The 16644-nt window shown below is 41.5% G+C and overlaps 1 protein-coding gene across 4 annotated transcripts in view; it reads left to right on the top strand.

Annotated features, from left to right (window-relative positions):
* NLGN4X (neuroligin 4 X-linked) overlaps positions 1 to 14209 on the top strand; it is a 346761-nt gene extending 332552 nt beyond the window's left edge. For all 4 annotated transcript variants that reach the window (XM_033420238.2, XM_033420242.2, XM_033420244.2 and 1 more), the window contains 2 exons: positions 839 to 1628; positions 10598 to 14209. In XM_033420238.2, coding sequence (XP_033276129.1) covers positions 839 to 1628; positions 10598 to 11447 — 1640 coding nt within the window. In that variant the 3' untranslated portion in view covers positions 11448 to 14209. The remainder of the gene's footprint in view (positions 1 to 838; positions 1629 to 10597) is intronic.
* The last annotated feature ends 2435 nt before the right edge of the window (positions 14210 to 16644 follow it).

The raw sequence follows: 16644 nt of genomic DNA, 5'->3' as shown, positions 1-16644 counted from the left end.
TGATCAGATAGGAAATTTTAAGCTACACAGAATTTTACTCATAAAACAGCCCAAGATTTTTCCAGTTTCTCACCAAGCAGACACGTTTAAAATGTGGCAGAACGAATTGTACAAAAGTCTGGGCTTTGAGTGGATGCAACTTTGAAATTAATGATTTTTTTTGGAAAAAAAGATACATTTTAGCGGGGCATGCAAGGGAAGATTTCTTTAGGAATAGCTAATTTAATGAATTCATTTTAATTGCATGTTTTTAGCACCTTCGGTCTATGGAGCGTGGAAATAAAAATGCATTCCAGAATTTATACTCTGAAACCGATTTCAGTGGCTCTTCCCCCTCTAATAAAGTGGTACCTGGTTTTGCCAGTAAGAGGAAACAGCCTTTGACCTCTTATGGCCACAAAGCATATTTTTAGAGGCTGGGGGGTTGTGATGACTCTGAGACTCTTCATTTACGCATTCTGGGGATGGAGACACTAATATTACACAAAATTGGGGAAGGAGAAAGAGGTTGTATGTTTTTAGCACTGCAGCTAAAGTGTAAACGCAGTTTCGTTTTCTAAACTCTGTGTGTGTGTGTGTGTGTGTGTGTGTGTGTGCGTGTGCGTGTGTGTATGTGTGCGTGTGTGTGTCTGAGAGCATCCTATAAGACCACTGTCCAGCAGGTGGGGGAGGGGGAAGACGAGATAGAAATGAGAGGAAGAGATGCCGAGTGCGCTGAATGCTGCAGTATCCAGAAATTCACATGCCCGAGAGACAATCAGAGCCTTCTTTGCCGAGTAAAAGCTGCTTTTCTGTCCTGCGGGTTTTCATTTGCATGTCCACAATTTTGCACCTGCAGGTCTCTTCCAGAAGGCCATCATCCAGAGCGGGACCGCCCTGTCCAGCTGGGCCGTGAACTACCAGCCTGCCAAGTACACTCGGATATTGGCAGATAAAGTCGGCTGCAACATGCTGGATACCACGGATATGGTGGAATGCCTTCGGAATAAGAACTACAAAGAGCTCATTCAGCAGACCATCACCCCGGCCACGTACCACATCTCCTTCGGGCCCGTCATTGACGGGGATGTCATCCCCGACGACCCTCAGATCCTGATGGAGCAGGGGGAATTCCTTAACTATGACATCATGCTCGGGGTCAACCAGGGGGAGGGGCTGAAGTTCGTGGACGGCGTCGTGGATAACGAGGATGGTGTGACACCCAACGATTTTGACTTCTTGGTGTCCAACTTCGTGGACAACCTTTACGGCTACCCGGAGGGGAAGGACACCTTGCGGGAGACCATCAAGTTCATGTACACGGACTGGGCAGATAAGGAGAACCCCGAGACGCGGCGGAAAACCTTGGTGGCTCTGTTCACCGACCACCAGTGGGTGGCCCCCGCCGTGGCCACCGCGGACCTGCACGCACAGTACGGCTCACCCACCTACTTCTACGCCTTCTACCACCACTGCCAAAGCGAAATGAAGCCCAGCTGGGCGGACTCAGCCCACGGCGACGAAGTCCCCTATGTCTTTGGGATCCCCATGATTGGCCCCACCGAGCTCTTCAGCTGCAACTTCTCCAAGAATGATGTCATGCTCAGCGCGGTGGTCATGACGTACTGGACGAACTTCGCCAAAACCGGGTATGTTCTTCTCCCCATCCGGGTATTGTTTGTCTGGTTCCTCCGTGTAAGTGTGGTTTCCACGACCGGCTAGACTGCGGTGTGCAGGCATCCGCACACAGTAACAGAAGTAGTCATTTTTCCCCCCAGCGTCTAGGGAGACCTCATTTTTTCTCTACCCCTGAATTGTTTTCTATCAAGTCAGATTTTCGCTGAGGCGCTAGATGCATATTGAAAATCCTACACTTGCTACTGGGGTCAGATTTAGATATATTTGGCTATTCTATGGGCAACGGATCCTGGAGTTTCAAATCTAGGTAGGACCCTGTCTTGTCTGGTAAATAATAGGGTTCTCAAAATACATGTGCCACATGGAATGCATAGCAAGGAATGAAATAAATCTCATAATAAATATATAGAAATACTGTATGTGTATATAGTATATATATTCTATATGTATATGCACATGTAATAACTCCTAATCTCATAACTGTAGAGAAATCCCGTGTGTGTGTGTGTGTAAGATATATATGTGCATGTGTATCTATGTACATGCATAGGATTTCTCCATTGTTGTGAGATTGATTTTCTATATATACATAGGCACACAAAATATATTTATTTTGTTTATATATAAATATTGACACGTGTTTATTTCATTAATATAAATTTCATACATGTGTGTATATTTAGCTGTATATCTATCTATAGACACATATAGAAATCTCATTGGCTAAATAAAGTAGGAAGTATACAGGCGTTACATATATAACAGGGTCCACCCATATTCCACCAAGCAGATTCTCTGCAGACAACGAAAGAAAAGACTCCCCAGCATCTTAAGGAGCTACAAATATCAGAGCATCTTTTCATTTGCTCTTGTCGAATAACCTAATTGCGGAAATTAATGAGGTAGCATTCTGTTCTGCCTGCCTGCGCTTCTGTCATTAACCTTGAGCTTCTCGTACCGAATTTACAGCGAAGGTCCTCCCGGCTCTGGAGGATGGAGAATCTTCCTGTGGGCCGCTGGGGGGTGGAATTAGGCCCCCCATACTGCAGCAGCCCTGCAGTGCCTGAGCCTCATGTAGCTCTCATGAGAGGAAGTGGGGATGCCGGGGATGTGTAGGGGGTCAGCAGGTATCATTCTTTACAATGATTCCAGATACTCTGGTGGGAAGTGGTTTCATGGTTTTGCAGTCTTAGGAAAAGTGTGGCACATTTCTTGAGTGGAAAACATGTTGTACCAATACCCACTTTGGACTGTCCCATCTTACAAGTTTGACCTAAGAAAACCAGTGGGAAACGGAGACGGTACAACCGTGCCGGGGAGAGATGCTTGTCTGTCCCCAAAAGGTTCTTTTTTCGACAAGGAGAGGTGATTGAGGTCAAGTCTGCAAGTATTTTTAAGTAACCCCTGTTTATTAGATTCCTAGGGCTGCTGCAACAAAGTACCAAAAATGATGTAGCTTAAAACAACAGAAGTGTATTTCACAGTTCTGGAGGCTAGAAGTCCACCATGCAGGTGTCCGCAGGGCTGAGTTCTCTGTGACACCCATAGGGGAATGTTTCCATGCTGCTTCATAGCTCCTGGTGCTTTGCTGGCAATGTTTGGTGTTGCCTGACTTGTAGCTGCATCTCTCCAAGCTCTGTGTCTGTCATACCGTGGCACTCTCCCAGCACGTCTGTCTTTATATGGCCATCTTCTTCTTTTTTATCTTTATTGAAGTATAGTTTATTTACAATCTTGTGTTAATTTCTGCTCTACAGTGAAGTGATTCAGTTATAGACACATATACATTCCTTTTCATATTCTTTTCCATAATGGTTTATCACAGGATATTGAGTATAGCTCCCTGTGCAGAGTCCTTATTGTTTATCCGTCCTATGTATAGTAGTTTGCATCTGCTAATCCCAAACTCCCGATCCATCCCTCCCCCACTCCCCTCCCCCTTGGCAACTACAAGTCTGTTCTCTCTGTCTGTGACTCTGTTTCTGTTTTGCAGGTAAGTTCATTTGTGTCATATTTTAGATTCCACACATAAGTGATATCATATGGTATTTGTCTTTCTCTTTCTGACTTATTCTACCTAGTATGATAATCTCTAGTTGCATCCATGTTGCTGCAAATGGCATTATTTTGTTCTTTTTTATTTTGACCATCCTCTTATAAGGGCACCAATCATATTGGTTTAAGAGTCCATCCTGCTCCAGTATGACCTCATCTTTTTTTTTTAATTTCTATTTTTTGGCCGGGCCGTGCGGCTTGCGGGATCTTAGTTCCTCAACCAGGGATCGAACCAGTGCCCCCTGCAGTGGAAGCACAGAGTCCTAACCACTGGACCACCAGGGAATTCCACTACAACCTCATCTTAACTTGACTGACTACATCTGCAATGACCCTATTTCCAATAAGATCACACTGTGAGGTCCTGGGTGTTAGGACTTCAGTGTATCTGAATTTGAGAGAGCAACAGTTCAATGCATAACCCCTTTTAAAGGCAGGACCAATGCCCAATTGTGTCATAGAACTCAGATAGGTAATGCCTGCCCTTGCAAAGTGTTGCCTTCTTTTGAAGCAAAAACACTCACAGGAGCGTTTCCCACACCATGGCCATGCCTATCGACTACATCACCATCCAAACCCATCATTAATTCCATAACATCTAAACACAGATCATGACTTACTTTTGTTAAAGCCATCTACTTTCTTTTTCTCTCACGTGTTTTGGGAATCAATTTTATATGATTTTCTTAAATGGAAAGCTAGGATCATTCATCATCAATTTAACTGAACCATTAAAGAAAACTACAAAATCCAAATAAAGCCATTAAATTCTCATTAGCTGTGCTTGCCTGCCAAAGGCTCTGAGATGGATTTTCTCTTGTTGTTAAAAAAAAAAAGAAAAAAGAAAAATTAAAGGAAATTAATGTCATGAGATGGTAGAGAAATGCTAGCACCAAACCTATAGGTCACCAGGACCTGTCAACGACTAAGTGAGGATTGAAAATGTTGAGTGTTCTTTAAAATGGTTTTTAAGATGTTGAGTGCTTTTTAATTTCATAACTCTGTATTCCTAAAATCACTTCGCTTACTGCCTGTGGTTCACGCCCCTCATTTGGGGAACACAGTGGTGGAGATGTCAGATAGCTTGGGCTTAATCCCTGGCCCAGTATACTCCTGTGGCCACTAGTGGTGCGTGTTTAGGATACTTTTGGATTTCATAAAGATGCTAAAGTAGCGGATGGGGAAGGAATAAGGACTTGGCTTGGAGGAGTAGCCGTCATCTGACCAGAGTCCAGGTAGAGATCTCACTGTGGGAACAGGATATCGCTAATGGATGGCCTCGGATGTCAGTCTGAAAAATCTGGATTTTATCCAAGCAGGAGCTATTTTTATTTCTGTGGTCCATGTGGAGCATAGCTGAAATCGTACTTGGGGATATTAATGCAATGAGTTTTCACAACACATTGGAAAGGTTGTTGGAATGACTCAAATCTTCTTTCTTTCTTTTTAATTAATTTTATTTATTTTTGGCCATGTTAGGTCTTTGTTGCTCCACACGGGCTTTCTCTAGTTGCGGCGAGCAGGGGCTACTCTTCGTTGCAGTGCACGGGCTTCTCATTGCGGTGGCTTCTCTTGTTGCAGAGCACGGGCTCTAGGTGCATGGGCTTTGGTAATTGTGGCACGTGGGCTCAGTAGTTGTGGCTCGCGGGTTCTAGTGCGCGGGCTCAGTAGTTGTGGCTCGCGGGTTCTAGTGTGCGGGCTCAGTAGTTGTGGCTCACGGGTTTAGTTGCTCCGTGGCATGTGGGATCTTCCCGGACCAGGGCTCGAACCCGTGTCCCCTGCATTGGCAGGCGGATTCTTAAAGACTGCGCCACCAGGGAAACCCTCAAATCATCTTTTAAGGAAGTTACTCAGAACCTCCCCTAACCTGCAACGCAGTGTACCATTTCAAACGTAAGTCAGGAGGATCACATTTCAGTAGCTTATGGTTTAACAGAAAATGGGGGATTGAGCAAAGTCTAGTGACTTAGGTGTTCGCCAATAGATGATATGGCTTCTGAGGTGGTTGCTAGTTATTCATTGATTGATTTTAAATAGGGTAGTGGCATGATCAGCCCTGTGTGGTGGAGGATTTCTTTGTCCCTAGGGGGCTGCCAAAGTGGTCCAGCTGAGGAGAATGAGGCAGTATGGTGCCAGTAATGGAACAGCATGGGATTAAACCATCTCTCATGTCATCAAGGGTCTCATACCTTATTTGATGCCAGCAAGGGAAGAGCATAGGATAAACCATCCCTGATGTCACAGTGTGAGGTGAGATGCTTAACTCTGTTCTCCAGAACCCATACTCAGGCAGTGACCCACAGAATATGATGGAATACACTTGAGTGCCATCCACTGCTCCCTGTAAGCACTACAGAGACAGGAGTTTGGTTATAAGAATATCCTATCGTACATCTAATCACAACACATGGCTGAGAAGAAAGGATTATGTTGTGTCAGAACATGCTTTGCCGTGATCGCTGGGTGGGACTTCACATCTGCTGCCCCTCCCCGATGATCCTGACTATTCATACGTTTGCTGAGATGAGGTGAACACTGGGGCTTCTTTTTATATGACCAAAGCTAACGGTTCTGACCTTACATGTAGGCTTAAGTGTAGATATATCTGGTATGCAAATTTTTTGTTGTTGTTAAGCAGAGAAAACATAATGTGGGGATGGTGTGTGTGGTAGGCATGGAAGGAAGGATAGAAGGATGGAAGGACGTTGCTAGGAGACTGTTTCAATAATCCAGGTGAGAAGACTAACCCAAAACAGCGCTGGGAAAGGACAGTGAAGCCAGGACATTAAGTATTAGGCTAGAAATAAGGCTACTTGGAGAGTTTTGATAAATGAGAAGTTATGTCTGGGAAAAATTAAAACTAATCCCAAGGTTTATGAATGATTACACAGATTTAAACTCTTTGTCACATCCAACCTCTTTGGGAATAGGTGGGAAGGCGTTGGTCCTGGCCACTCAGTAGAAATCAGGTGCCCATTGATCAAGGACCAATGCAATTTGGGTTCTGTGTGAGGAGAGGTGGATAAAATGGGTTGAATTAGGGTCTCTACAGAAGATATGGCTGTGAACAGTACCTTCACCATTCTGTATGGAAGTCCTCGGAGGCTCTTGGAATTCAGAGATGGGAAGGCTGTTGGCCGATAAGCCAATATATATTATGTAAGAAGAGCAACATATATATTCCAATATGTCGAAATACAGTTGTATAGGTCGAGTGGGTGGGATGACGTATTTTTCATTGGTTTTCAGATTCCATCTCTACTTTTGATTTTGCTCATATCTTGTGATTGATTTATATTTCAACTTTTGCTCAATCTTTGCAAAAAATCAGGAAACAGACAGGAAAGATGGGTTAGATAGAGTTGCAGTCAAAGCCTGGTTTTGAAAGTGACGTTTATTGCCCCAAAGTATTTTAAGCTCAGTGAAGAAACATCTCTACCGGTTGTATAGGACGGACTGAACACATACTTCTTGGTGCAGGGGGTAGTTTTCGTCTTAGAGGTCTAGGGACAAATGGTCAACCACGACATTGTTTTAGGGGTAAGGAAAACCTTATACCATCCAAAGGAGCATATCAGAGGGTCCACTGGTATTTTTAAAGGAATCATGTTACCCATCTCTCACAAATAAGATGAACCACAAGACCTTGGAGACGCATTTAACCCTCCACTTCTAAGATGATATCGCAAACAAAATATGACAGGTGAAAATGTATGTTTAGGTGACGAGGAGTATGGATAGGTGTTGAGGTTTTTACTAGAGAAAGAAGGTGTGTCTGTTTCATTCTCTCCTTAATCATTATCATCTTGAACTTTACTCATGGGAATTAGAAGACGTCATGTGCTGAAGCAAAGTCTAAACAACAAGGCAGTGGTATCCCACATAAGATCTTACTGTCTTTGGGGTGTTTGACAAGGGGAAATGATGAGCCTTCATAAGCGCCGTGAGTTTATCTTGGTTTAAGGCTTCTGACTGTGCATCTCGCAGAACTTTGATAGATTGTATCGGCCTAAAGCATACTTACCGGATTTTCAAAATCCTCTATTCTCTGAGAACAAAATAAATGTGTTTCCTTACCTTTCAAATGTACACCGAATTCCATTTAAAAAAAAATCGACAAATATCCTACATGAAAAGACACTCTCTTTCCTAGATGCCCTCTCTTCAGTAAAAGGTCAGTACAACTAAAAGACCCAATTCCGTGAAATCAGATCAATGCAAACATAGTAGGAATCCTCGCTCCCTTTCGTTGCTTTTAGAACGATAAAAATCGATGACAAATTTCTCCATGACAGATTCCAGTTAAATAGGAATTTTCCAACAATGTATTTCAGAAGACTCAAATAAAAAAACATGAGGTGCTATATTAAATCCAACAGTTTTCGAAAACGTATAAGAATATAAAAATGAATTAAAAGCAGATTATTTTAAAGTATATAAATGTTTATAAATGAGCACATAAATAAGAAAGCTCATAGTATTAAGACCTATAATTTTTTATATTTTATCATCTCACTCATAAGAGCACAGCAGTTAGTGTGTACTCAGTTGTGTGGTAAAATTTCGTTGTCCTGCATACCACATATGTAATCATATCTACGAACATATATATACCTATGCATCTATATATATATGTCTGTGTGTGTGTATAGTATGCAGTATGTACTGTTGTATACAGTATACTTTTATACAGTATATACTGTACCCAGTGTATAATATAATGTATGCACTGTGGTATACAGTATACTTTGATACAGCATATACTATATACAGTATATAGTGTACCATATATGCTATGATATACATAGTATACTTTTATACAATGTATACTATATACAGTATACAGTGTACCATATATACTGTGGTATACAGTGGTATATACTATACACAGTGTATAGTATCCTTTGATATAGCATATACTATATACAGTATATACTGTACCATGTATGCTATGATGTACACAGTATACTTTTAAACAGTATATACTATATATAATTAACAGTGTACCATATATACAGTATATTGTTATGCAGCATACACTATATCTAGTATATTAGTGTACCATGTATCCTGGTATACAGTATACTTTTATGTAGCATATGCTATGTAGAATGTATAGTATTAGGTATATCCTGCGGCTATATACAGTATGTTATTTGTAGTCCTCTCTCGCTAGCAATTTGTAGGGATTCTAATTTATGCATTGCAGAGAGGGATACTATTTATTGAGCTCTTACTACATGCCAGGAATATTGTAGTTATTATTTAACCTTTCTCACTTCCTTTCCATCCCAGTATTCTTGTCCACTTTATAGACGAGGAAGATGAGGCTAAGAGAGGCTTAAGGATTTGCTCAAGATTTCACAGCTTGTAAAGAGGGAGAGATGCAGAACTTAATGTATGGAAATGATTCTGACAGCCTCAGACTGAGGGCTAAAGTCCTTCCTTTGGCAGATGCATCTGTTGGTCAAGTGCATCGTTTGCATCCTGCACGCTACTTGGGAATGTCTGTAGTCTTTAGGTCTTCCAGTGGGACCTTCTGGTTCCCCAGCCTTCTGATTCATGAGCAAACAGGCAGTGGCTGAAGGCAGCTTCATAAAAGTGTTACCTGGAAAATAGAAGTTAGAGCACCTGGAGCAATAGCGCTAAGCAAACTGGGTCTGCACATCATGTCTGAATGTTCAGTGTCAACTAGGTGGCATTATATCATGCATGATCTCAAATTTTCCAAACCAGTACACATTAAGATGAAACCTGTTTTACAGCTCACTTTACCAAGCCTAAAAAAAATGGAAGAAATGAGAATATGATATCTTTGCGGGGCGGGGGGAGGTTGTTTGTTATCTTAAAAGAGTTAGTTGCAAAGATGTTTCAAGTACCATGTTTTGTGGAGAATCTTTCCATTTTGGTGATTCTCCTTCTGCCTGTGTCCACTTATGTAAATCATGGGAGACTTCTTAGGTTCATAGTTGCCATGCACACTTGAAATCTATAAAAAACCCCTCAGTTTCTTGCATCGTGTGGTACTTTTCCTAAAATCCTTAACTCTGCGTATCTAAAAGCACCGTCTGACCAAACTTCTTAAATCAACGGAATGTTGTTTGATCTTTACGTGACTCAGTCTTCAGAAGGTTTCCAAGTACATACATACTTCTCCTTCTGAGAGAGAGCGAACAATTGATGCATAATTCTATTTATTAACATCTTGTAATTACAAAAGCCAGTTTTTATTTGATTTTTAACATACATTTTAGTTGTAACCACAGTATCTATTCATTTACCTAAGAAGCAATTATTGAGGAAGAAAGAGAATGGCACAAATCTTGGACCATAGCCTCTAACTCAGGATTTCTCAGCCTCAATACTACTGACACCTGGGACCAGGTACTTCTCTGCTGTGGAGGGGCTGTCCTGTGCCCTGGAGCATATTTAACAGTCACCCTGGCATCTACCCATTCATGGCACCACCCTTCACTAATAACAACCGAAAAACATCTCCAGATGTTACCAGATGCCCTCTTGGGGGCAAATCACCCTGGTTGAGATTTCTGACTCAAAAGTAGTTCAACTTAAAAAAAAAAAAAAAAAAGTAGTTAAACTTGAAATGCAAGACACATTTTTGGTTTCCTTCTTTATCATGGAAGATAATTGGATGCATTTAAAAAATGTAAGAGTGTTATGAAAATGCTATCATACTGCCATCAGGAATTATTTTTAAAATAAAGGTAAGGGGATTTTAAAGAAAAGGCAAAATGGTAGCGCGTCGGGATTGAAACACCATGTATTTGTTGCTACTTGAGTACTTTGTGCATATCAATAAACACATGAGATTATCTGGTTGTAATTTCATTGTATTTGATTAAAATTTACTTGGGAAATGTGGAAGAGTGTGACCTTTCTCTTTTTTTCTCCCTTCTGTCCCCAGTGATCCTAATCAGCCCGTTCCTCAGGACACCAAGTTCATTCACACAAAACCCAATCGCTTTGAGGAAGTGGCCTGGTCCAAGTATAACCCCAAAGACCAGCTCTATCTGCATATTGGCTTGAAACCCAGAGTGAGGGACCATTACCGAGCCACAAAAGTGGCTTTCTGGTTGGAACTCGTGCCTCACTTGCACAACCTGAATGAGATATTCCAGTATGTGTCCACAACCACAAAGGTTCCTCCTCCGGACATGACCTCCTTTCCCTACGGAACTCGGCGATCTCCTGCCAAGATATGGCCCACGACCAAACGCCCGGCGATCACTCCCGCCAACAACCCCAAACACTCCAAGGACCCTCATAAAACGGGGCCTGAGGACACCACCGTCCTCATCGAAACCAAACGGGATTATTCCACTGAGTTGAGCGTCACCATTGCCGTGGGGGCATCCTTACTCTTCCTTAACATCTTGGCGTTCGCAGCGCTGTACTATAAGAAGGACAAGAGGCGCCATGAGACACACAGGCGCCCCAGTCCCCAGAGAAATACCACAAATGACATCGCTCACATCCAGAACGAAGAGATCATGTCCCTGCAGATGAAACAGCTGGAGCATGATCACGAGTGTGAGTCCCTGCAGGCTCACGACACGCTGAGGCTCACCTGCCCTCCAGACTACACCCTCACGCTGCGCAGGTCCCCCGATGACATCCCACTTATGACACCAAATACCATCACTATGATTCCCAACACACTGACGGGGATGCAGCCTTTGCACACGTTCAATACCTTCAGTGGAGGACAAAACAGTACAAATTTACCCCACGGGCATTCAACCACTAGAGTATAGCTTTGCCGTCTTCTTCCCCTCCCTTTGCGCCTCCCCTCAGCCACATCGAAGAGAGAAAGAAAGAAGCAACATCTCCAAACAAGGAATGTTTGGCTTAAGACAAAACAAAACAAAACAAAAAGCAAAAGGGCAGCCACTGTGTCCTTGCAGACCCTTTCCATTGGCATTTCCCAGTACAATGAGATCAACTTCTGACCCTACGAAATGTGAAACGTATACATTGCTGTTACAATACTGCTTTAAGATCTCCACCATCCGGCAAACTTTAGTGCAACTAGGACATCGAAGTTTCAAGGACCTGGATGTTTCCAGTGTGACCACAGAAGCTGAAACTTCTGAAACTCGGCCGAGGACACTTTTTTTTTTTAATTACAATTGAAATAAATAAATAAAAGTTCTTTTTGTGCCATACGACAGATGGCTCTACTTAAGTGAAGAAAGAATCTATGGGCTTTTACCCAGCATATGGAGGTGTAATCCAGAGAGAAGGAAAAGTAGACTTTTATTATTAAAATAAAAGAACTGACTATGCAGTTACATACGTAGAGTTCTGTGCAAAGAGATGTTTTGCCAGCCTGAACTCTATTTAAGAAACTTTGTAAAAATAAAAATAAAAAAATGTATATAGCCGTGCGTTTAAACAAACACACACCGAGAGAAAAACAGAAACAAAAACAACAACAAAAAAAGCTTTTATTGGTGTTTTCAGTTTGAAAGAGCTTTTAGCAAGATTGTGCTTTCCATTGTGGTCTGTATGTATATAAATCGATATATACATTAGTCATATCACCTCTGTCTCCTCCAGGACAAAGGAGGATTTTCTTCTTAATTCCTTGTGGCCAACAGACATGGGGTTTTCTAACGTGTTTCATTTGTAGGAGGATGTGATTGTCACACAGCGGACCTAGACCGTCTGTTCGACTAGGCTCTCTCTCCCCTTCTTGGGCTGGAAAGTGCATGCGACAGCATTCTTAGGAGACCGTTATTTTTAGGAAAACTTTTATTTTTGTGTGTTAAGGCTTCATGAAGTTGCAACCCCAGGATGGATCCCCAGCGTGGAGCCTATTTAAAGCTTGTTGAATTAGAAACACGCACGCACATGCAGAGTGACCGCGGGGGAGAAACAGAATACAAGTCTCGTTCTGTAGTTCTGGTTCTTTGAATCTGTTGAGGAAGAGTTGCTTCCCATCCCAGGGTCCTGCCAAAAAGGAAAAGAAAGCTTGTCTTTGGTAGGGCCAAGCTCTGCTGAGTCAATACAGCTCTGTACTCCCCAGCAGCTGCAGAAGGGTTTGGCTGATGAAATACCTGCTCAGCTTAGCTAATCAGATTGAAAGAGGGCATGTGTCTTTCCTTTCTGTTTAAGCAGTAAGTCCCTTATTTATCAGTAAGCAGGGATTTTTATTTTTTATATCATTTATGGGATAAAACATATGCTTGTCTGAAACTATTACCATTTGTGGATTTGTGTATCAGTCACTGATCCAGGAGTATTACAGAGAGAAAACAAACAAAAGGATAGAACATTCAAAGTGCTTTGCATGGGTTTTCCGGGAAGTTAGGATGGCTTCACTGTCAAGATAACACACAGAAATATTCAGTCATTTTAAATTGGCGAGACAGGGATGAGAAGTTTGTCCCTCTGACACTTTGTCATTTTCTCATCGTCCTTTTAATTTTCCTTAAGGAATCTTTTGCAAGTGTCCTAAAGTGGAAGGAAAAAGAATAGTAACCATGGTGACTTTATGTTTTGTCTTTCAAAAGTTATTGCGACACCAGGAAGTAGTAGCCAAAGATATTTGAAGATGTCTCTGGGCATGGTTCTCATGGAAACCCAGCACTATATGTCTTTGCCAAGGTGGACATTCTCCACAAAGATAGTCCAAATTCCTTGTCTCTTTGTATAATCTTTGCTTATTGAACCCCTGAACTAAAACTGTAGCAATGTCTATGAAAGTGTTTGAAAATGGCCCCCCTAGAAAAAGAGAGTTCTTTTAAGAATGCATACAGATCGTCCAATAAATTCTGTTGTTCATCTTGGTTTAAATTTAAGAGTGATTCTCTGTGTATACATATGTGAACTATAACCCCAACTTCGCAAAGAGTGAAACATCACTCCTGCAGCTAGAGGTGTCATGGGTACGATTTTTGTTCATCATTTTTGAAAGCTATTGTCAGGCCATTTCTGCAAGCTGTGTATTACCCCAGCTAAGCTACGACGCATAGGCTCTCCAGGAAACTACAAAGGACGTGATGCTTGGCACCAATGTGGGTCCGGTATGTTTGTAATGTGAATTCCAGTATTTGTTTAGTATTTCCAATTGTCTTCTGCTAGCAATATGCACAGTAATGTATCAGGCTTGTGACATTTGGATAAGGAAAAAAAAAAAAAAAGAGTTCTTGTTAAGTGAATAACTTTAGCTTTTACAAAGGATTATGATCAAAAGCAATTTAATACACCTTAAATGATATTTCTACATGGAAAGAAGTTATAGAATCTTCATAGAGTTCTATGAGAATAAAATATACTTGCTATCTATAAAAAAGAGGAAAAAAAAGAAAAAAAAGACATAAGTTAGAAAAAAACTTTCCTAGGCTTTTATTCTTGACCTTCACTGGCACGCAGGGTTTAATGGTTTCTTGGATTATTATTTTGCGATTTTGTTTTTGATTTTGCCTTAAGTAATGATAGAAGATATATATGGCTGGACACATATGTATAAACTTTTCAGCAGCATTTTTAATAATAAAATATCACAGTATTTTCTAATGCTTTGTGCAAATAATTACGCGTCCATTCTTTTTTTGTAGGTGGCCTATCCTATTTATTTATTTTTCCTTCTTTAGATGTCTTTTTCACTTTAAAAACTAAGCGATACATCTGACGTAGATGATAAACGGCACACTCAGTTGGTAATAGATCAGTTTCTTGTGGTTCGTCCTCATGAACAGGTTTTGTGTCCCCGCTAGGGATTTTCTTCTGGCCTGACATTGGAGAAAGGCACTCTGGTTGGTGAAACTCATAACAAGAGGATGTTTCCTGAAATGGAAGCCACTGCTGCTTCTTATGTTGCTGGGTTTTGAGTTGTGTTTGTTGTCATGCCTTAAATCTTTCTAGTAGCCTTATTTGAGTAAATCTCTGACAGCAAGAAATTCATTTGAATACAACTGGAGAGGCAGAAAATTACTACCATGCTGATGCGACCTAACTTGTCCAGTCCTCACATGCACCTGGTCATTCCTTATCTTAACAGTCACGATAGCCCTAAGGGGCAGGCACCTGTATTACTTCTATTTTAGAACTGAAGATGTTGAGAATCAGAAACATTAAGCTACAAGGCAGCAGCAGAACTCAGATTCAAAGGAAGATCGTGTGTTCAGAGCCCAAACTCTTCGCCAATGAAGGATGCAGCAAAAATTTCTAACTCAAGTTCATGAATGTCATGATAATATTAGCTAATTATCAGGTAAAGGAAAACAGCAAAGACTGTGACTGCTGTATTCGAACTCTGAATTTTTTTTTTACATGTTGGGCTCAGGTCGTTTGCTGAATGTGACGTACACAGGATATATATATACACACATATATACACATATACATACACATTTATATATTACATACAAATAAATATTTTAATATATTGTGTATTTACAATTGAATTTTAATAAACAAATATATTTATAAAGTATAATTATATTTTTATATTTATATACATATATAATAGCTATACTATATGAAACACATTTGTATATAAAATAATATAATATCATACCATATGTGTGATATAATATGTAATATATTTTATATATTTAAAACATACATTTTATATTACACATATATTGCAGATATGTATATATATCATGTTATATATACGTATTATAACTCTAGTGTATACGAGTTATATTATCTAATACAAAATATGTGTTTACATATAAGTAAATAAGTAACTATTTTATAAATATGTAAATAATATTTCATGAATACATAAACATATGTCATATCTATTTAATGGAAAAGCCATTTTCGTGGATTTAAAATTAGATCTCTGGCCAGTTTTTGAAATAGGGGAGTCACTCCTTTTTTCACCATTTGATGCATTCTGAATGGCCATTCTGAATAACTCAACGAATGGTAAAAATGTGTGCATTCATTCATTCATCTATTCTTTCTGCAAATGTTTACCAAGCTTCTCCATCACCCCAGCTTTGTGCTGGGGCTTCTGTTAAAAATGAAAGAAGAAGCTCTCTCCATCCTAGGACTCCAAGCGGAGAGCACGGAAGTACAGCTAGGAAGCAGCAGGAGGTGCTGGAGATGGTACCCAGGGTGCCAGTGGGAGTCTAGACACAGACCCTTAACCTCGTCTGCAAGGGGTGGGCAGTGCTCTGTAGGAAGCTACCCCAAACCACATCCCTCCAAGTATGTGGGCATCCACGGAGACAAACCAATGATGGCGGATGCTTCGGGAGGGCAGAACTCACACCCTCAAAGTGAGAAGACTCGGCGAGTTTGGGGAACTATGGCTTTTTTCTGTCCTAGCTGAAAAATAGAAGGTGTCACCGGGAAAGGTGTGGGGAAGGAGGGGAGTAGCATCCAGCTGATAACATGCCTCAAGTCACAAGGCATGCCGTGTGCACCTTGTCCTGAATTCAAGCAGCAGACGGTAAAAGATGGCGCAAAAGTGGTGTGAGCATATTTGCGTTTTTTTGTTTGTTTGTTTTTTGTGGTACGCGGGCCTCTCACTGTTGCAGTCTCTCCAGTTGCGGAGCACAGGTTCCGGACGCGCAGGCTCAGCGGCCATGGCTCACGGGCCCAGCCGCTCCGCGACATGTGGGATCTTCCCGGACTGGGGCACGAACCCGCGTCCCCTGCATCGGCAGGCGGACTCTCAACCACTGCGCCACCAGGGAAGCCCATATTTGCGATTTTTATCAGTGCTTCTCAAACGTTGTTCCAAGGATGTGCTGACATCAGGCTACAGCGCGGGTTCTGATCCATCAGGGATTGCGTGGGCTGGAGTCTCTGCATCTCCAACAAGCCTGCAAAATGATGCCAGTGTTTCTGGTTCCCAATTATCCCCAACTCTTTTGGGGAGCAAGATTCCAGAGTGTTCCCTCCAGAAGCAGTTGTGGGGATGGTGTGAATGTGGTGGGATGGCGCTGGGTGCAGTGAAAGCAGCTGAGAAAGCAGTTAGAGCAGCCT

This window comes from Orcinus orca, chromosome X (genome assembly GCF_937001465.1).
Source record: "Orcinus orca chromosome X, mOrcOrc1.1, whole genome shotgun sequence".
NCBI lineage: Eukaryota > Metazoa > Chordata > Mammalia > Artiodactyla > Delphinidae > Orcinus > Orcinus orca.
This window is presented reverse-complemented; position numbering and strand designations above follow the sequence as displayed.